General features: G+C 43.5%; 1 protein-coding gene across 5 annotated transcripts in view; it reads right to left on the bottom strand.

The window, feature by feature from the left end:
- SMYD3 (SET and MYND domain containing 3) overlaps positions 1–21,207 on the bottom strand; it is an 876,287-nt gene that overhangs the window by 163,742 nt on the left and 691,338 nt on the right. For 3 of the 5 annotated variants that reach the window (XM_033938605.1, XM_033938609.1, XM_033938606.1), the window contains 2 exons: positions 19,011–19,113; positions 7,242–7,352 (listed from right to left, as the gene is read on the bottom strand). In XM_033938605.1, the coding sequence (XP_033794496.1) occupies positions 7,242–7,352; positions 19,011–19,113 (214 nt within the window). The remainder of the gene's footprint in view (positions 1–7,241; positions 7,353–19,010; positions 19,114–21,207) is intronic. The other 2 variants (XM_033938607.1, XM_033938608.1) reach the window with 1 other exon arrangement.

Raw genomic sequence — 21,207 nt, 5'->3', positions numbered from 1 at the left:
TTTTATTTCTTTATCATGATGTTTTATTTCCCCTTCTATTTGATTTAATTGAGGTTTTAACAAATTAGGAATATTGGCAACCAGGTCCCAGATAGTTTCAAGTGTTACCTCTTGGGGTCTATGAAGATGAAAAGAATAGGCTGCAGACTCTTCTCTCTCTGGTGAAACTGCCTGTTGAGCACTCTCCTGGATCTGTCCGTTCCCCTCTGCTGTCGACTCCTCTGTTTCTTCAAACAGACTCTCTTGAAAATGTAGAGAGTCTGGATCCCTGCTCCCTCCATGATTGACAACGGCCTCCAGGGCTGAACATACTCCCTCTTTGGAGAGTTCCCCTGCCCGCGGGGAGCTGGTAACCTGAGGGCGTGGGGGCGGAGCCCTTGTGTCGGGGCTTAGCGTGGTCTCAAGTCCCTGAGAGATCGCCTCCTTTCTGCCTGTTCGGGGCGTCTCTAGCGGGAACGCCTACGACTGTAGGGAACTCTGCATGCGGCGGAACAGCTCCTCAATGTTGCCCAAGCTGGGTCCGACGGAGCTCCGCGAGGCCCCAGCCGTGCTCTGATCCCTCCGTTTGGGCATCCTGTTGAAAATTCGGCACGGAATCAAAAGTAAGTGGAGAGCTCACCAGCGCGTGACGCTCAGCTTAGAGATTCGGCAGCCATCTTGATCCCTTCCAGCATGCTTCCTGGTGCTCCTGAAGGGCGTGCCTGAGTGGAGCACCTGCCCGGGCAGCTGCCTGACTCATTCCTGCTTTTGTTTTGGGCTGGAAATGCGGTGCTTGACTCCCTTCGAGGGGACTTGGCTTGGCATCTGCAATATGCACCTTTGCTACTGGGAGCCATGGACACTGCTGGCTGCTGTGCTTCTAGGCCCTGGTGCAAGACTATGAGCGATGAGCCGGTGCCTTGCAGGAAGGCCAGGGTATTTTGGACTTGTTTGGTCATTACATCCTGATATGGGTGCCTGCATTTTAGGGACACTGACTGGGTCTCCTGATTGTGCATAATTTTTGGACAGTCGGGTACACAAACCCGCTAAGTTGTTGTTTGCAGGAGAGCACTCGGGCACTAGGGCAACTGTTGTTTTTGTTAATCACTAAACTAATCTAAACCTTAAGTTTGTATACCGCATCATCTCCATAAAGATAGAGCTCGGCACGGTTTACAGGTAAATTTAATAAATGAGGGAAGGACATAATAAGAAATTAGAGGTTATGAAGAGGATAGCTAGCTTTACATTTTAAATAGCTAACTTTACGTTTTGGAGAAAAGCCAGATTTTCAAATATAATTGAAATGAGCCTAGGTTCCGCAGCGGGGCAGGGAGGTTATTCTAAAGCTCAGTGATTTTGAAGAAAAGAGATTTCCCTAATTTACCTGCATACATGATGCCTTTTAACGAGGGGAAAGATAGTTTAAGTTTGTGGGCGGATCTGGTAGTGTCAGGGTTTGAATAATTCCAGGATAGTGGAATTAGGGGAGGAAGAATGCCATGTAGGATCTTGAATGTTAGGCAGGTACATTTAAAGTGAATTCTAGAAATCACCGGAAGCCAGTGAAGTTTTGACAGAAGCGGGGAAACATGATCGAATTTGCTTTTTACATAGATCAACCTAGCCACAGTGTTCTGGAACCGCTGAAGTCTTTGAAGATTTTTCTTGGTTAGACTTAGATAGATGGAATTACAATAGTCCAGTTTGGAAAGAATGATTGATTGGACAAGGACAACAAAATGTTGTTGGCGGAAGCAGGATCTCACTTTCCTCAACATGTGAAGACTAAAAAAACATTTTTTTACCAGAGAGTTGAGATAATCATTAAAGGAAAATGTAGAGTCAATAATGATGCCCAAGACTTTGCTTGAGAATTCGATCTGCAGTGTGGAACCAGAAGGTAGTGGAATGAGCATGGGTAACTGGTCTAATTTTGGGCCAAGCCAGAGTAGTTTTATTTTGGACTCATTCAGCTTTATTTGTACAGAGAGGGCCCCGGGATCGGAGTTTCGTTATGCAAGCTGTTATATTTTCGGTGAGGTTCGAATCTATCTTGAGAAGGACAAGGATGTCATCTGCATAAGTAAATAAAGTTTCAAAAGGAGATAGATGGAAGAATTTGAAAGAAGACATATAAATGTTGAAAATAATAGGGGAAAGGGGTGATCCCTGGGGAACACCACATAGCGGTCTCCAAGGAGAAGACATGGTTCCATTCATGTTAACAGCGGGATCGTAAAAATTTTGAGAACCAGTCTAAGACTGTGAAATCAATGCCTATCTCAGAAAGTTGGCAAATTAGGATATCGTTGTGGACAACATCAAAGGCCACAGATAGATCAAATTGTAGTAGGATAGCAAACTTATTACGAGATTGAAGTTGTTGAATCTTTGAGATTAAAGAGGCCAGCAGGGATTCAGTGCTGAAATTGGGTCTGAAGCCATATTGGCAAGGTAATAGAATGGAGAATCTCTCTAAGTAAGATGAGAGCTGAGTGGATATAATAGCCTCAAGCATTTTGGTCAGGAGAGCAATATTTGCTTTAGGACGATAGCTGGAAGGGGAGGATGGGTCTAGATCAGCTTTTTTCAGTAGTGGGATCAGGGCAATGTATCCCATTTGTACAGAAAATAGGCCAGATAGTAGGGCTGAATTGATAAGTCTGGTGAGAGATGAAATAGCCTGCGTGGGAATTTTCTCATAAAGGTAGGAAGGGAACAGGTCCAGAGAACATTTGTAGGATCTTAATTTGTGGCACAGTTTAGAGACCTGGGCTTCGGATACATGCTCAAAGACTGTCCAGGATCTGTCTACTGGGATAGGGTTAGTGTCGCTGGGCACCAGAGAATTGTAAGTGACTGCAGATGGAAAAGAGCTTCTTATAGTAGCAACCTTTTCGTTGAAGAATTTTGCTAGGTCGTCCGCTGCTGGAGAAGAGGGGAGAATAGAGGAGTCATTTTTAGAGGTTAAGGAGCGCCAGATGTTAAACAATGTGCTGCTCTGGTTATAGGATCTGGTGATTATGTCACTGTAGAAATTCTTCCTTGCTTTTTTAAATACTGTACTCTCTGCAAGAGAGGGGGGAGAGATCCCTGGGTATGCTATCATCACCAGTTTATATGCGGAGAAAGCATTTGGTAAGATCCTTTGGGATCATCTCTTTTGGCTTTTACTGCAGGTTGGAATTATGGGTGCTTTTTGGGCCAGTATTCGATCCCTGTATTGGGCCCCGATGGCTCAAATATTGGTTAATGGAGACCTTACATCCTCCTTTTCTTTGCATAGGGATACTAGGCAGGGGTGCCCGCTTTCACTCATGCTTTTTGTACTGGCTTTGGAACCTCTGGCCTGTAAGATCCACCAATTTGATGGCCTCTAGGGGATACGAGTGGGACCTCACATTTATAAAATCAACCTCTTTGCATACGACATGCTTGTTTTCTTAGATTCTGCCATTCGTGACGCTCCCATTCTCATTTCAATGATTCAGGAGTTTGGCTCCTTTTTGGGACTGCGCATCAACTTCGACAAGTCAAAGGCCATGGTGATCTCTCCCTCTGGTGGGGTGCAGTCACTGCCTTCCTTTCCATTCAAATGGTCGACGGGCTCTCTGAAATATCTGGGACTATATCTTCATAGGGATCCTGTTGTTCTTTATAGTAAAAATGTTCTTGAGAAACTAAATTCTATCAAGTCACTCTGTCAGCGGTGGAGGGAGCTTCTAGTCTCGTTTCTGGGGCGGGTCGCACTGACCAAGATGGTCCTCTTACCAAAGATACTATTTCATAGAAACATAGAAACATAGAAATTGACGGCAGAAAAGGGCCATAGCCCATCGAGTCTGCCCATACCAATGACCCACTCCCCAACTTTTACTCCCCTATAGATCCCATGTGAATATCCCATTTTCTCTTAAAATCTGACACGCTGTTGGCCTCAATCACCTGCTGAGGCAGCTCGTTCCAATGATCGACCACCCTTTCGGTGAAGAAGTACTTTCTAGCATCGCCTTGAAATTTCCCTCCCCTGATTTTCAGCGAGTGTCCTCTGGTTACCGAGGGCCCTGTAAGACTGAAGATATCATCTTTCACCTCTATACGCCCCGTGATATACTTGAAGGTCTCAATCATGTCCCCCCTCTCTCTTCGCTCCTCCAGTGAGTACATCCGCAGTTTTTTTAGCCTTTCTTCATACGTGAGATCCCTGAGCCCCAAGACCATCCTGGTAGCCATTCGCTGAACCGACTCAATTCTCAACACATCTTTCCGGTAGTGTGGTCTCCAGAATTGAACACAATACTCAAGATGAGGTCTCACCATGGATCTGTATAGTGGCATTATGACTTCAGGTTTTCTGCTGACAAAACCCCTACGGATGCAGCCTATCATTTGTCCTGCCTTGGACGAGGCCTGTACAGATGTTGCCCCTTTGGGTGTGGCGCAGAGATGTTGAAGTCTATCATTGTATTATCTCTTCCTTTCTTTGGCGCGGCTGACAGGGCTAGAGTGTGTGTGTGGGGGGGGGGGATTTGCAATTACATAATGTGGCGGCTTTGCTGCGTTGGCTGCACGAATTCTATATAGTGACTTACAAATTTGCTCCTTCTCACATGTAGCATTTGGAGGCTTACCCATATTTTGTCTTTTCTGTTCTGCAAGTCCGGGATCGCCGCTTAACCTCCATGCTTTGGGCATTGAAACGGGCGTGGGACTGGTGGCAGAGATCAATTGTCGAGCCATCGGGTCATCTTTCTTTGCCGAATTGGTGGGCAACCCGGCCTTCCCCGGTCACCCTTTGAAAGCTGGAAGCGTCTAGGATGTCAATTTATTGGCCAGTTGTTTCAAATGGATCATGGCACCCTTCTTTCTTTTTCGGCCTGTCAGATGACTTGGGGAGTACCTTCCACTCACTTCTTTGCCTACCTGCAGTCCCGCCACTATGCGTTGTCTTTGGGTCAGGGGGCAGCTGCCTGTCCCACGTTCACAGAGCTAGATCACCTGTATATGGGTACTCCCTTTCCAACAACCAATTGTCGGTGTGGTATCATGGTATGAGAGAGGCGCCCTGCACTGTCCCTATCCACCTTTGCGCATTTCTGGACAAACTTACTGGGAGAGGAGGTCCTGGATAGTGATCTGGTTCTCAGCTTCACCTTGGTGGCCTCCCTGGGTCCCAATGCAACGCTCCAGGAGCTTCAATACAAACTCCTCCATAATGCTTATATTAGTAAAAGTAGGGGCCAGCAGATGGATTTATGGGATGATGATAGCTGTCCTAAGTGCATGATTGGGAAAGGCACTTTACTACACTATTTTATGGAATGCCCCACCCTAACTAGTTTTTGGAACAGGGTATTTCAGGTGCAGGGGATGGTGGTAGAGAGACCCTTGAATGGTCTTATAGGATATTCTTGTTGGGGATCACGTCTGAACTGGAACAGCAAGGCTACCAAGCGACTGAATGCCGCCTTCTTATGGTGGGTACTTTACTGGCTAAAAAAGCTATACTACAAGTGTGGATGGCCGCAGAGCCACCAGCTTTGCCATTATGGATCAAAAGTATGTTAGACAAGGCGGCATGGGAGTGTGTCCACTGCTCACAGCGGGTGCTACCAATGAACGCTTATGTTTCTCTCTGGCAGCGATTTAGGACTCTACAATGTTTCCTCTACAGCTTTGGGGGTGGGGGAGAGCTGTTAGATGGGAGGGGGTTGGGGGTGGGGATGGGTAGAGAAATGTAAAAAATGAGGCTCGTTTGAGGCTGGTGCTGCTTGTTTTCGGGTGTTTCCACTTCAATGAAGTTTGGCTAAGTTTTTTTTTTTTTTAATCTTCTGCTGTGTTTATAACGTGGATTGATGTTTTTGCTTGTACCTTATTTGAAGTTGACTTGAATAAAGTTTTAAACTCCCCCCCCCCCATAAGAACAGCCATACTTGGCCAGACCAATGGTCCATCTAGCCTAGTCTCCTGTTTCCAACAGTGGCCATCCAGTCACAGTACCTGGCAGAAACCCAAATAGTAGCAACATCCCATACTACCGATCTAGGGTGAGCACTGGCTTCTTCCAGGTCTGTCTCAATAGCATGCAATGGACTTTTCCTCCAGGAACTCATCCAAACCTTTAAAAAAAATATTTCCTCCTATTAGTTTTAAAAGTATTCCCTTGTAGTTTCATTGAGTGTGCCCTGGTTTTTGTACTTTTTAAAAAGGTGAAAAATCAATTCACTTGTTTCTGTTAAGGATTTTGTTGACCTCCTTCATATTCCCCCTCAGTCATCTCTTTTCCAAGCTGAAGAGCCCCAACCTTTTTAGTCTTTTCTTATACGATTGTAGTTCCATCCCCTTTATAATTTTGGTTGCTCTTCTTTAAATTGCTACTAATTCCGCTATATAGTTTTTTGAGATACGGCGACTGGAACTGTGTGCAATGCTCAAGGTAAGGACAGAAGCAAAAAGTGGAACCAAGTCCTAGAATAGCAGGAGTAAAAATCAATGTTTATTGGTGTATCATAAAATACAATTCATTATCAAAAAAACATACTTTGCAATTCTGGCCAATGCCAACCGTTCCCCAAACAAAAATAGTGCTATATAAAAAATTAGCAGACCCTGTATATCAAAGCAGCAGACCCTACACAGTCCGTGTTTCAGCAAAGAAGTTGCCTTCCTCAGGGGTCCTTAATATGGAGAACTAGAAATAAAGCCCACCTAATCTGTCATAGAAAGCACCTTTAGGCGGGAACCATTACGCATGCTCAGAAGTCTTTCTAAGGGCTAATCTGAACTATTTGACAAGGGCCGCTCGGCGCCGTTGACTGTGACGTCACCCATATGTTTGGTTGCTATATCCTCCTGTTGTCCACGAGAACACCCATTACAGGTGTGCAACATTCGCTTTTACAGTATCTTTAAGGTCCCCAGCAATGGCAGCAATTCATATAAGCCACCACAGCTGCGTTCCTTCACCAGCATCCCACCCCCTCTACCGGAAACAGGAAGTGGTAAGGACACACCATGGAATGAAAGAGGTTTTATAATAATCTCAATCTTATTTACCATCCCTTTCCTAATAATTCCTAACATCCTGTTTGCTTTTTTTTGCCACAGCTGAACACTTCATAATTGCATTCTGCAGAGTTGAGGAGGACACGCATTCAGCATTGCCAGAATAATCATGGAAGTATCCTGTGGGAATTTTCTGGTGCAATGAAAACTGAATTCAAAATATTGAGACATCTTAACTTAGTTTACTTTACCTTGTCTTGCGTCTGGCACCGATGACAGCTACATTCAAAACAATATTGACGTTTCAGTTCAATCTGTCGATCTGCTGAGGGCATCATTATATCAATATAGCTGATCATAAGCTACATATGATGAAGAAAGAATTAAAAAAACATGTGTTTGGATAAGCATTCTAGCTACATTTTACATATTCTTTGTATATAACAAATAAAAGTACGAGGGTTCTCCAAAATGTTTCCACACGTTCATTTTTCATGGTTGGGGCGGGACATGGTTGGGGCGGGAGAAGTGGAAAGAAGGCATGCGTAGAATGTAATGTGACTAGTCAGCCAGGCAAAACAGGGTGATTATGTGGAAAAGTGATGTAATTAGCTTTTGAGATATTTAATACGTGGAGGGGCATAATCAAAAAAAGCGTCTAAGTCCCTTTTTGGCCTAAGTCCTTAAGCGTTCAACCCAGAAGCAGGGAAAGTGTCCATAACCAAAACAAATGTCCATATTTTGATTATGGCCTTCCTCTGCCTAAACGCCCAATCTCCACTACGTCTAAAAGTACACCCACAGCACGTCTACACTTTTTAGCCATAATGAAACAAAAAAACGCCTAAGCCCCAAACGTCCAACAGAAGGGCTTTTAGGCGAAGGAGGAGCCAGTCCTTCGCCTAAAAGCTGGATTCTGTAACTAGTGTCTGTCAAAAACAACACCGGTTACAGAATCCCCTCCCCCCCACAACGATCCAGGCAGGAGGGTGCCCAAGACCTCCTGCCATGTCAAACCCCCCCCCCCCCCCCGACACGATCGGGGCAAGAGGGAGCCCAAGCCCTCTTGCCCCGCAGCAGCCGCAACCCCCCGACACGATCGGGGCAAGAGGGAGCCCAAGCCCTCTTGCCCCGCGGCAGCCGCGACCCCTTTGACTCGATCGGGCCAGGAGGGAGCCCAAGCCCCCTGGCCCCCTGACCTCCTAGCCGACCCCACCACCCCACCACCCCTCTACCCTGTATCTTTGTTAGATTGGCCGGACAGATGGGTGCCAAACTGCTGGTCGCGGCAGTTCAGATAGAGGAGTGATGGCATCGCAGTAGGGGAGATGAGGCATCTGTCCTGCTGCGATAGTTAGGTTGCCGGGCCGCTGAACTGATGGCGCCAGCGGCCATCAGCTCAGCGGCCCCTTTTTCGGCACTTAGACCTGGTTTTATTTCGTCTAAGTGAAAAAGGTCTAAGTGCCGTCTAGGCAACCTTTAACTGTTTTGGTTATAGGTGTTGTACGCCTAGGTGTAGGTCGGGCCCACCTCCCGCCCACTGCCCGCCCTTTCCCCTCCTCTAAACACATCTCTTTTCTCTCTTTTGCGTTTAGTGGCAGGGGAAAGGCCTAAGTTGTTTTTAGATACGTCTAAAAACCAGCTTTGGTTATGGGTACTTGGACAATCAGGCATTTTGATCGTCCAAGTAGCCACTTAGGACACTTTTTAGACTTTTTTTTATTATTATTACCCCCATAGTGTTTAGAAAAATAAAAGTGCAGAAACTTTTTGAAGATCCCTCATATCTGTGTGGGTGACATTTTTTTTCATGAGAATGTGTTCAATAAAAAAAGGGAATAAAAGTACTCTAATAATCAGCCCTGTCAAAAATTATTCTGACCATTATACCAAGGCTTCAACTTAAATGAAAATGTAAGAAAATGTATATTCAAAAGAAGAAAAAACCAATACCACTAGTGTGTCATGCCATATATATAGTCTCAGTCACATGGGCTAAAGAAGGGAAGCAATTTAGCAAAAGCTAACAAAAACTAGGAGATCAAATTGACTGATTATGAGAAGAAAGAAGATCTCCAGATATATATTGATCTATTATTTGTCTCATAAGTTATTGAATGTGAATTATAATACAATTCTCATACACTCAGAATTGTATAATTCGACTAAGAGCTGAAGCACCTATAACCGAACCTACAACCCACCACCCAATCACTGTGTATGGAATATTGAATAGTGTTGAATAGTGCAATTCAATTATTAAAATCTTTTACTCAATGGCAAAAAGAATAATTTTCACTTAACTTTTGGGGTTTCAGCAGGTCCAGACATGGGCCATGTTTCGAAAATCTTTTTCAAGGAACCCAAAAGCAAGAGTTAATAACTTGATTGCCAAATGATTCAAAGTGATGCGGGGTCAAAATATGCTATTCTGTCAATAAAAGTTAAAAAATAGTGTTAAACATTATCTTACAAACCACGGTGTAAAAAACTCATGCTGTACAATATATTTAAAGGCAACAAAGGATGATATGATATGTTTAATGCTTAATGCATGATGAAAGTGAGGCAGTACACAAAAATTGATGTTTCTTGCTCACGATGTTGGGTCTATAAGAGTACTGATCATTTAGGTGCCTTTTTAATGATGGAACCAGGGTAGCCCCTGTCTAGAAACCTATTAGTCATGTCACAAGCTTTTTCATTGAAGTCATCCTTTACAGAACATAGCCTTTTAAGCCTGAGAAATTGTCCAGTAGGAATGTTACTCCTAAGATGTTTAGGGTCAAAGCTGTCGTATCATAATATTTCTGTCGGTCTGTTTTCTGTATATGGTGGTAAAAAAGGAACCATTCTTGAGAGTGATCATCAAATCTAAAAATGAAATCTGTCTGTGATGAATCTCTGCTGTAAATTGCAAGTCGGTGTCACAGGTGTTGATCCAAATCAAAAAATCATCTAATTCTGAATGGGTCCCTACCCAAACTGTAAAAATATCATCGATATATCTTTTCCAGCACAGAACACATTTGAAATGATTAGATGGATACAGAAACAGACTTTCAAAGCTAGTCACATAAAGGCATGCTATTGAAGGGGCCATCTTGGCCCCCATAGCGATGCCCTTTACTTGAACATAAAAATCATGACTGAACTGAAAGTAATTTTTACTCAATGCTATCTTTGCTAGATGAATCAAAAAGTCCATTCTATTTCTGGAGAGATTCATATTCTCCAGATGGGTTCTAACAATTGCTTCTGCCTAAGGGATATTTGTATATAACGCAATTATATCTAAGGTGAGTAGAATGGCATTGGAAGGCACTTCCCAAATTTGATCCAAAAAGTTAATCATGTCAGTGGTATCCTTTATATACGTATCATGCAATTTTGAGGACTTCTTGTTTAAGAAAAAAGTCTATGAACTCTGACAAAGGCTCCAGAACTGAACCAATGCCAGAGACTATTGGTCTCCAGGGGGGGAGGGATTTATGAATTTTAGGAACCAGATAAATGAAAGGAATCCTGGGATGTTTCCTATTCAGGTATTTGTATTCACCATCAGTAATAGTGCCTGTCTCCAAAGCTTGCAGTAGGATTCAGGAAATCATGTCCACTAGATCACTTGTGGGATCACGATCAAGGAGCTGATAGTATGATGCATCAGATAATCTTCAGTGTCAAGAACAACAACTCCACTGCCCTTGACAGCTAGATGAATGGTTATAGTACAGTCTCTAGCCATGTGGTGAAGAGCTTGTCGCTGGTCATAGGTAAGATTTAAACGTATTCTCAATTGTTGGGATTCCATATTTTAAGTTGCTGAAAAACTTTGATATGTGGATTAGTGGGTCTTGGAGGACATCATGTGGATGGCGCCCTCAATCCACTGCTGGTAACTGCTGAAGTGTCCTGAAAAAAATGCCTTAACTTACATTTTCTAATAAATTTATATAGCGAGATCTGTGTATCACATGCATCATAATGATAGTGATATTGAATGTTCAGTGTTGAGTAAAGAAATTTCCTTTGTTCCAACAACCCAACAGCGAGAGCAAGAAACATCGATTGTTTGTGTACTGCCTCACTCTCATCATGCGTTTAGCATTAAATGTATCATTAAAAAAAACTGGACTATCATGCAATACCATCCTGTGTTCCAAAACGTGCCCAGATTTGCTTTTTCCAAGGGATCCAATTTGAAACAGCAACTTGTGAAATCACAATATACACCCCTAGAGGACCCAATTCAACATAGTGGCCATTCTCTGTGTGGCTGCTGTAAGTATTGCCAGCACAGCATCACACTATCCCAACTTTCAGTTCCTAGTTGGATTAAGAAGAAGGCTAATCATATGTCCTCCGATTGTAACACTCAGGGTGTGGTGTACATTATTCAATGCCCTTGCTCCCTGCATTACATTGGGCAGACGACCCGAACTATTAAACTGAGGATTGCGGAGCATTTGAGTAAAATACGCACTGGCAAGATGGATGTCCCAATGGTCCAACATTGGACAGAAAAGCAGCATACCACTGATGATCTCCGGTTTTCTATTATAGATGTACCCGAACTGCAAAGGGGAGGAGACCTGACCCGTATTCTGTGGAAAAGGAAACAGCAGTATATTTTCAAACTACATACTCTACACCCCGGAGGACTTAATAGTGAGCTTGAATGGCAAGCATTTTTGTAAATCCCGCCTCCTTTAGCTAAATTTTCCTTCTGACAGTTCGCCGCGCTCAGCTGACATGTACGTCCTCCCTCGTAGTACGGGATGACATCACTACACTGCCTTTTTAAATCCATGTCTGCTTTTTTTAGCCATTACACGAAAGAAGAAGCAGAGAAGTTTTTCACTTCGCTATTTCTACATATGACAGGTACCCATCCTTTGTTGCCTTTAAATATATTGCACAGCATGAGTTTTTTAAACACTATTTTTTAACTTTTATTGACAGAATAGCATATTTTGACACCACATCACTTTGAATCATTTGGCAATCAAGTTATTAACTCTTGCTTTTGGGTTCCTTGAAAAAGATTTTCGAAACATGGCCCATGTCTGGACCTGCTGAAACCCCAAAAGTTAAGTGAAAATTATTCTTTTTGCCATTGAATAAAAAATTTTAATAATTGAATTGCACTATTCAACACTATTCATTATTCCACACACAGTTATTGGGTGGTGGGTTTGGCTATAGGAGCTTCAGCTCTTGGCCAAATTACACAATTTTGAGTGTATGAGAATTGTATTATAATTCACATTCAATAATTTATGAGACAAATAATAGATCAATATATATCTGGAGATCTTTTTTCATTCTCACAACATTAAACTACCCTCTGCAAATGACTTAGCTCTGTACTTCGATTCTAAAATTAAGAACCTTAGAATCCATTGTTCAACAAACGACTCTTGTGATCATCAAATTGCGAACACCCAAGGAAATGATATACCGGCAGACATGATCTGGAGCTCCTTTCAGGATTTAGAGTGGAATGATTATATCAGATTATATAACAAATACTCTAGATCCTATTGCGTTCTGGACTCATGCCCCCCAGAAATTATGAAAGCAGCACCTTTAGAATTTAATTATCACTGATGCAATACTTGGCTTACAACCTAAACAATGGGAAGTTCCTCTCTAATAATGGTCACATTATTATAACCCCAATTCTAAAAAATCGTAAAGTATCCTCAGCCCTTATATCCAACTATAGACCGGTAGCTTCCATTCCGTTTATTATAAAAATTATGGAGGGATTGGTTCACACCCAACTGATGGGTTATCTTGATCAATTCTCTCGCCTCCATGAAACTCAATCTGGTTTTATGCCATTATTCAATACGGAGACAGTAATTGCGGCTATCTTAGACAATTTGCACCTACTGTTTAGTAAAGGCCTTAATGCCCTGATAATGCAATTCGATATGAGTTCTGCCTTTGATCTAGTGGACCACATGAAACTGCTGCAATGCCTAGATGCCATTGGTATCCGGGATAAGGTGCTGAACTGGTTCCGTGGCTTCCTTATATCCCGCACCTATCAGGTTCGTTTTAATTATGAGCTTTCTGACACCTGGAGCAATCCATCCGGTGTGCCCCAAGGCTCTCCACTATCCCCATTGCTCTTCAACGTCTACATGTCCTCACTGGGCACGAAGCTAACCCAGCTGGGGATAAAACTATTTAGTTATGCAGATGATTTTACGATTATCATCCCATTCACCAATTCTGTCTCCGAAACTATTCCCAAAGCTTCAGAAGCTATAAACATGATGGAACAATGGATGACAAACTTTAGGCTCAAACTTAATTCAGATAAAACGACTTTTTTCATTGCTTCACCACATCCACTTGACATTAAATCACCCCTCTGTATCAATAACCTTAGTTACCCTATCCAGCCCTCTATAAAGATGCTAGGTGTAACTCTGGATCAATGCCTAACCATGAATGACCAAGTAGATTCCTTAATCAGAAAGGGATTTTTCACTCTCTGGAAACTCAGATCCCTTAAAGCTTATTTTGTTACATCAGTTTTTAGAATCCTAGTCCAATCCCTCGTACTAAGCCTGCTTGACTACTGTAACATCGCCTATTTGGCAATTTCCCAAAAAAACATGCGACGCCTACAACTGTTGCAAAATGTGGCAGTCAGACTAATCTTTGGACTAAAAAAATTTGACCACGTGACACCCTACTACCGGCAGCTACATTGGCTGCCGATGAAAGCACGCGTAAAGTTCAAATTTGCCTGTTTCTGCTTTAAAGCATTACACGGACTTGCCCCCAAATACATTACTGACCTTTTCTCCTTCTCAACCAACAGACACAAGAGAAGTTCACATTCCAACTTCGTTTCCCCCCCAGTGAGAGGTTGCAAACTGAAAAAACACCATGAATTCCTTCTCTCACACCAAGCAGCATCATGGGGTAAAAAGACCTAGAACAATTACTTTCGCCCTCTACTTATGAGGAATTTAGGAAACGTCTAAAAACACACCTGTTCCTAAAACATCTTGACAACTAATCCACTTATCTCTTTCCCCTCAATAGCGACCTACTATCCTTTTGATCACTTTTCTCCTCAACAATGAATTTCCTGTCTAATTACTTCTCTTTCTTCTTCCCCTCTTGAAGTACCTTTGCTTAATCTTTTGTAAACCGCATAGAACTTCACGGTATTGCGGTATATAAGCTGTTATTATTATTATTATTATATATACTAGTCGTTAAGCCCGTTACATTAACGGGTGCTAGAATATATGTGTGTCTGTCTGTCTGTGTTTCTTTATCTCTCTCTCCTTGGCCGCTGTCTGTGTCCTTCTGTCTCCCCCCACACCGAGCAAAGCTGTCTGCCCCCAGCACACCCCTCCCCTCAAAGCAGCCCCCTTTCCCTCTCCCTAACTGTCTCTCCATGGCCCTCTTCTGTCTTCCACCCCAGAGCAAAGCTGTCTGCCCCCAGCACACCCCTACCCCCAAAGCAGCCTTTCCCTCTCCCTAACTATCTCTCCATGGCCCTCTTGTCTTCCCCCCAGAGCAAAGCTGTCTGTTCCCAACACACCTCCCACCCAAAGCAGCCCCCTTTCCCTCTCCCTGTCTCTCCATGGCCCCTTCTGTCTTCCCCCCAGTGCAAAACTATCTGTTCCCAGCACATCCCCCCCAAAGCAGCCCCCTTTCCCTATCTCTCCATGGCCCTTCTGCCTCCCCCCAGCACACCCCTCCCTCAAAGCAGCCCCCTTTCCCTCTCCCTGTCTCTCCATGGTCCCTTCTGTGTTCCCCCCAGAGTAAAACTGTCTGTCCCCAGCACACCTCCCCCCCAAAACAGCCCCCTTTCCCTCTCCCTATCTCTCCATGGCCCCTTCTGTCGCCCCTCAGCACACCCCTCCCCCAAAGCAGCCCCCTTTCACTCTCCCTGTCTCTCCATGGTCCCTTCTGTGTTCCCCCCAGAGTAAAACTGTCTGTCCCCAGCACACCTCCCCCCCAAAACAGCCCCCTTTCCCTCTCCCTATCTCTCCATGGCCCCTTCTGTCGCCCCTCAGCACACCCCTCACCCAAAGCAGCCCCCTTTCACTCTCCCTGTCTCTCCATGGCCCCTTCTGCCTCCCCTCAGCACACCCCTCCCCCTAAAGCAGCCCCCTTTCCCTCTCCCTCTGGCCCCCTGTATTTATTCCCCTACTTACCCTCCCTGCATCCCGGCGTCTTCTGGCCTGCTCCAGGCCGCGATCATGGTGGCTGGCCCCAGCGAACCTCAGAGGCCGCTCCCCCACCCGGAAGCACGCTCCCTCCCGATGTGATCCCGTGCGTCAGAGGGAACGTGCCACCAAGGCCGGAAAGCGGCCCGCGAAGCCCGCCAAAGCCGGCCACGATCGCAGGCTGCCCCGAAGAGAAGGATCAGCAGCAGCAGTGAGTGAGGGCGGGAGGTGAGGTGCTTGCTTCCGGTTGGTGAGGAGCTTGCTTCAGGTTGGTGAGTGAGGAGGGGAGTGGCCAGTGATCCCTGGCCGTGTTCTAAAATGGAACGCGGCTACGGATCAGAAAACACGGCCCCAGGGATCACGATTTTTCAAGAGCGCATGCGCGCTCTAGGGTTTTATTATATAGGATATATATATATATATATATATTAGTGCTGCCCGATTCACGATTTGAATCGGTTCACCTATTCACTTTGGGTGAATCGATTCGAATCGATTTAAAATAACAAAAAATTGGCTTCCTGATACGGCTGACCCTCCCCCCTCGCCCTCTAAAGCAGGAGCGGCAGCGCTGTTCTTGTTGGCCAGCCACTGTTGTACCTGCTTTAGAGGGCAAGGGGGGAGGGTCAGTTGTGAAGTGCTGCTGTCCCGTTTCCCCCCTGGTGTCCGGTCCCCCCCGGCGTCCGGTTCCCCCCCTTGGCGTCTGGCTTCCCCGCATCCAACATCAATCAAGCCCACCAGTTTATAATTTCTCTGGAACCTTTTTAAAAAAAAATTGACCACCCTCCAATCTTCCGGTACCATGCTTGATTTTAAAGATAAATTATATATTACTAACAATAGCTCTGCAAGTTTATTTTTTAGTACTATCAAAACTCCGAGATGTATTCCATCTGGTGCTGATGATTTACTATGCCTTAATTTATCAAATTGCACTTTTACAGCTTCCAGGTTTACATAAATTTGTTTCAGTTCCTCCACCTCATCACTACTGAATACCATTTATGGTACTGGTATCTCCCCTACATCTTCCTTGCTAAAGATCTAAGCAAAGAATTCATTTAGGCCCAGACTCTCGAACCAGCATCAATTTTTATAGGCCAACGCCAGAAGTGGCGTTAGGCAGCCTAAAACACCTACATTGGCATGATTCATTCAAAGATAGGCACTGGACATGTAGGCCTGGAAACACCTGGCCTACATTTCTGGTGCCTATCTTTCATGTAGGTACAATTCTGTAAACAGCGATGTTGTGTGACTGATACGCGATCGGTGGCTGCTTTTCAAGGAGCCACCAATATTGGCGCAGTTTATAGAATCTAGGTCTTAGTCTCACCACTATGGCCTTGTATTCCCTGAGTGCCCCTTTTATCTTCCTCATCACCTAGCAGTCCGACTAATTCTTTTACCAGATTCTTGCTTCTAATATATCTAAAAAGTTTGTATTACACTTCCCCCTCCGTATTCGCTGTGATAGGGGATTAACAGAACCGCAAATACAGAAAACACGCAAAAAACCTTTTCATATGTTATTTGCTATTTTCTATTAAAAACCATCATGAATATGGTGAAACCGCAAACAACATGGTGGGAGACCTGGCCTGTTCCTGAAGGAGAGGCAAAACACAGTGAAGAAAGTGCTGGGAATCAGTGATTTCTCTATGCAAGCTGATGTAATTTGTGGGGAGGAGCCAGCAAGCTAAAAACCATGAATAATCAAAACCATGGATACTGAAACTGTGATTACGGAGGGAGAAGTGTATGTGCTTTTGCCTCCAGTACAATCTTCTTTTCAAAGCCTTTTTTGATTTCCTAATTTGACTTTGCATTTGACTTACCATTCTTTATGCTGCTTCCTGTTATCTTCACACAGACACCTTCTTCCATTTTCTGAAGGATCTTCATTTAGTTCTAATAGCTTCCTTCACTTCACCTTTTAAACATCCCAGACATTGTGTGGCCTTCCTTTTACTTTTTATTTAATAGGTAGAATATATGTAGTCTGGGCTAATTTTCGAATAAAATTCATGCCTGATGCAAATTGTTGATCTTTGCAGCTGTTCCTCTTAACTTTTTTAAAGCATTGTCCTCATTTTACCCTAGTCTTCTTTTTGAAAGTTAAATGCTAACATTAGATTTCCTGTGTGTACTTACTCCAGTATTATAATCAAATCTGATCATGTTAAAATAATTGTTATCAAGTGATCCCAGCTTTATTACCTCCTGCACCATGTCATGTGCTCCAAAGGTCCATCAAGCCCAGTATCCTGATTCCAACAATGACCAACCCAGGTCACAAGTGCCTGGCAAATACCAAAAAAGTAAAATAGATTTTATACTGCTTATCCTAGGAATAAGCAGTGGATTTCCTGAAGTCCATCTTAATAATGACTTATGGACTTGTCTAAAAGAAATTATTCAAACCTCTTTTAAACCCTGCTAAGCTAACTCCTTTCACCACATTCTTCGGCCACATCATGGAGAGATACGAGGTCTAAGAGGTTGTACATGGTAACATAATAGATAATGGCAGATAAAGACTTGCAGAGTCCATCCAGTCTGCCCAATAAGATACACTCATAGAATATGATGCAATATAACATATTTATTCTTGATCTTGATTTGCTCTTCCCATTTTCAAAGCACAGACTGTAGAAGTCTGCTCTGCTCTGGACATACTCCTCAACTACTAGAGCTCCCATCGAAACCCCCTCCAGCCCATCTAGATCTGTCTAGCTTCAATTGGGGCAGACTGTAAAGGTCTTCCCAGTATTGGCTTTATTTCTCAATTACTGAAGTCTAAACATCACTCAGTTTTCTTTTGATTCCATTTTCTTTCCATAGACAAATTATTTGTATTTATCCCACACATTTTTTAATTCTGTCACCATTTTCATCTCTACTACCTCCCACAGGAGGGCATTCTAAGCATCCACTACCTACTCCATGAAAAAGTACTTCTTGACATTACCCCCCAACCGCAATTCATGTCCCCTTAATGTTTAACAGCTTGTTTTCCTTACAGACATTTAATTGCAAAATAAAAAAAACCAAACAAACCATAAGCTTAAAACTAATTAAAAACATGCTAGTCATTTAATCAATTATACAAGCAGTATTCATTAAAGATGTCTTATACATGGGCTTTAATTTAGGCTTGTTCATTATATACAAGGCTCATTTAATCTTTACAATTGTTAAACTTTCACATCCATCAACCTTTGCTGTAATAGTTCTTTTGCATTCAGGATGCATTCATCAAAGTATTAATGTTTCTGACCAATCCTTCAGTGTGCTGATATTGTGTAAAGATAGTGGTAAGGAATTCTTAAGAGAGGGGGCTGTGTGAGAGAATGCGCATTGGCAAGTAGATTCTAATTGTATCCGGAGAGAAGAAGGAATTTTGCGACATGTTCTGTTATGTGTATAGATGATTGTGAACCGCTTAGAACATTGTGATTGAGCGGTATAGAAGTTAATAAACAAACAAAGCAGTAACACAAAAAGATTTATGTTCATAAAAGAAGCTAAAATGGAAGAAATCTAAAACAGAATTGGAAGAGTAAGAGAGAGATGGATGCAGAAGGATGATTTATGAGAAATAATGACAGAGACCAACCCCGTATGAAAAGATGATTCAGTTTATCATCCTCTCTCTGACAATTACACATACTTGATAAGGACATAGAATCAATAAATCATTCCACTCTTAGATCAGAAGTGCTCGGTCTAGAAATTGTCCAGGGATCTTACCATTGCTGCAGGAATCTGTGATGGAAGGGTAAATAAGAATGAACAATTTTATTAAAGTACCTCTTCGCTGATCTGGATCTCTTTGATTGTGCGAAGGAGAAGACGCTGTCCTTCAAAAATGATCACACAGTTAGGGTCACAACTGTGATTCAACAAAGACATGCTAAAAGGGAAAAACATTTCATACGGCGGTCAATACTCAAAATGATTGATGCTTTCACTTTGGAGTTAACTACATAAACTGTTTGGGCTGAAAATTGGGGGCTTGCAAAACTTTTGGGCCCAATATTCAAAAGCGATATAAGCAGGCAGAAGAGGCTCCTAGTCCTACCCACTTAAAATCACTTTCAGTAGGCAGGGACACTTAACTGGCAGGGCTACTGAATATTAGCACTAAAATGCCTTTTCGAAGTGGGCAGGAGCAAGGCATTGTGGGGACAGAGTTTGGGAGGTGTTATGGCAGGAGTTATACTGGTGCCGTCACTATTCAGTGCCAGTGGCTATATAAATAGCAGTCTTAATTTTGCGTGGTTACCTATGTGTGTTCCAGCATTGAATATCAGCTGGGTTCCACATAAGAGTTCCCAATTACCTTCTTCTATCTCCCGAGCAGAGTGGCATCCCCCTCCCTCCTGACATCAAGAACATAGGGTCATCCAACTCCCTCCTGACCCCTTGCAGAGAATGTCCTTCTCTCTCCCTTGTCATTCCCCCAAGACATGGCAACCCTCTCCCCCACCCCAACCAGGCCTACCTTGAAAGACTTAGTCGTCTAGCTGTCATCAGGGCAGGACAGAACCCCACTTTGTCCTGTGCTTCACAGTTCCTGACGGCCACTGTGACCTCTAGCGGTAGTCTTGCAGTACTATTAATAGTGGTCATCCTTTAGCAGTAGTACCATGAGACTACCACAAGAGGTTACGGTAGCATTTTTCAATTAGGCACTGTATGTGGAATTCGCTCCTGCCTGAATAGCCACTATATTGCCAGGTCCCAGGCCTTTCAGGGTAAGCCGGGGCAGGAGGGGAAGGGGGGGTGGCTCACCATAAACAGAGCTGACCTAAATTAATCTTAATAATCAGTAATTGGAAATTTTCAAAATTTGATTATACTTCTCATTTTCTTCTATCTTACTTGGGGTTAATAATCAAAATGTTTTATGCAGTTAAAAATGTTCTGATTGTTGCTTTTTTCCCAATGTGGATAAAAGTGTGTCTGCTGTGTATTTTTTGTCTTGCACCAAAGAAGGGGTGATTAGGGATTGTGTTTTCCAGTTTTTGCATTTACTTTACACCTGCTGTTACGGAAGCACAGAATATGTAAAATCTTTTCCTTCTTTCTTTATTACCCTATGTCCTACTCAATGCTTAATTACTGATCAGTATACCTGTTCAAATTGCATATCATTATTTTGTTTTGTATTAAAACTTCAATAAAAATTAATTGAACTTAAAAAAAAAAATCTTTTGTATCATGACCAGTTTTCAAGAAGAAAGTCCACAAGGTATATGCATTTTAAAGTGAGCTTGCAATCCCATATAGGGTTGCCAAATTTCTTCTTTAAAAAAAAAAGAGGGCACCTAGCCCCACCCGATCCCACCTACAGCTCCGCTCCATTCTGTCCCCATGTGTACGTGTATATGACATCATCATGCCAACGTCCACGCATGTGCAGAGGGCCTCCAGATGTGGCCCCAAGCTCATGGACTTCCAAAACCTGGACAAACTGCAGGGTTTGGAAAAGAGGACATGTCTGGGTTTTCTTGGATATCTGGTAACCCTAGTCCCATAGGTACAAAGTACAAGACTTCAAGAAAGCGAGGGACAGACACGTGGGATTTCTTAGAGAGAGGAGGAGATAGTTGATGTTGCAGATGGGCAGACTGGATGGCCTTTATCTGCCTTCATGTTTCTATGTTTCTGAGGAGAGTTTCAAAATTGCTTACAAGTGGTGGTAATTTCATAACAGGACACCTATGTGAAATGTCCAACAAAGCACCTACTTCCTGGATATTCAGCTGGCGACAGTCAGCAGTACTACATGAAGTTCTGTGAGCTGCCGTGAGGGGCTGCAGCAGCCATTGTGAGACGCCGAACCACCAGGGATACAGGTAGGCTGGGGATGGCTTCATAGACATTGGGGAGTGGAGGCAGGGGTTCATTCGGGGTGGAGGGGAGAAACTTAGAGCATCACAGCCAGGGGAGGGGGAGGAAAGGGGCTACTAGAGAGGCTGGAAGGGGAATTGGGAGGGTTTTA

Source organism: Geotrypetes seraphini, chromosome 3 (assembly GCF_902459505.1).
Source record: "Geotrypetes seraphini chromosome 3, aGeoSer1.1, whole genome shotgun sequence".
Taxonomy (NCBI): Eukaryota; Metazoa; Chordata; class Amphibia; order Gymnophiona; family Dermophiidae; genus Geotrypetes; species Geotrypetes seraphini.
Note: the sequence above shows the minus strand (reverse complement) of the source record. Positions and strands in the feature narration are given on the sequence as shown.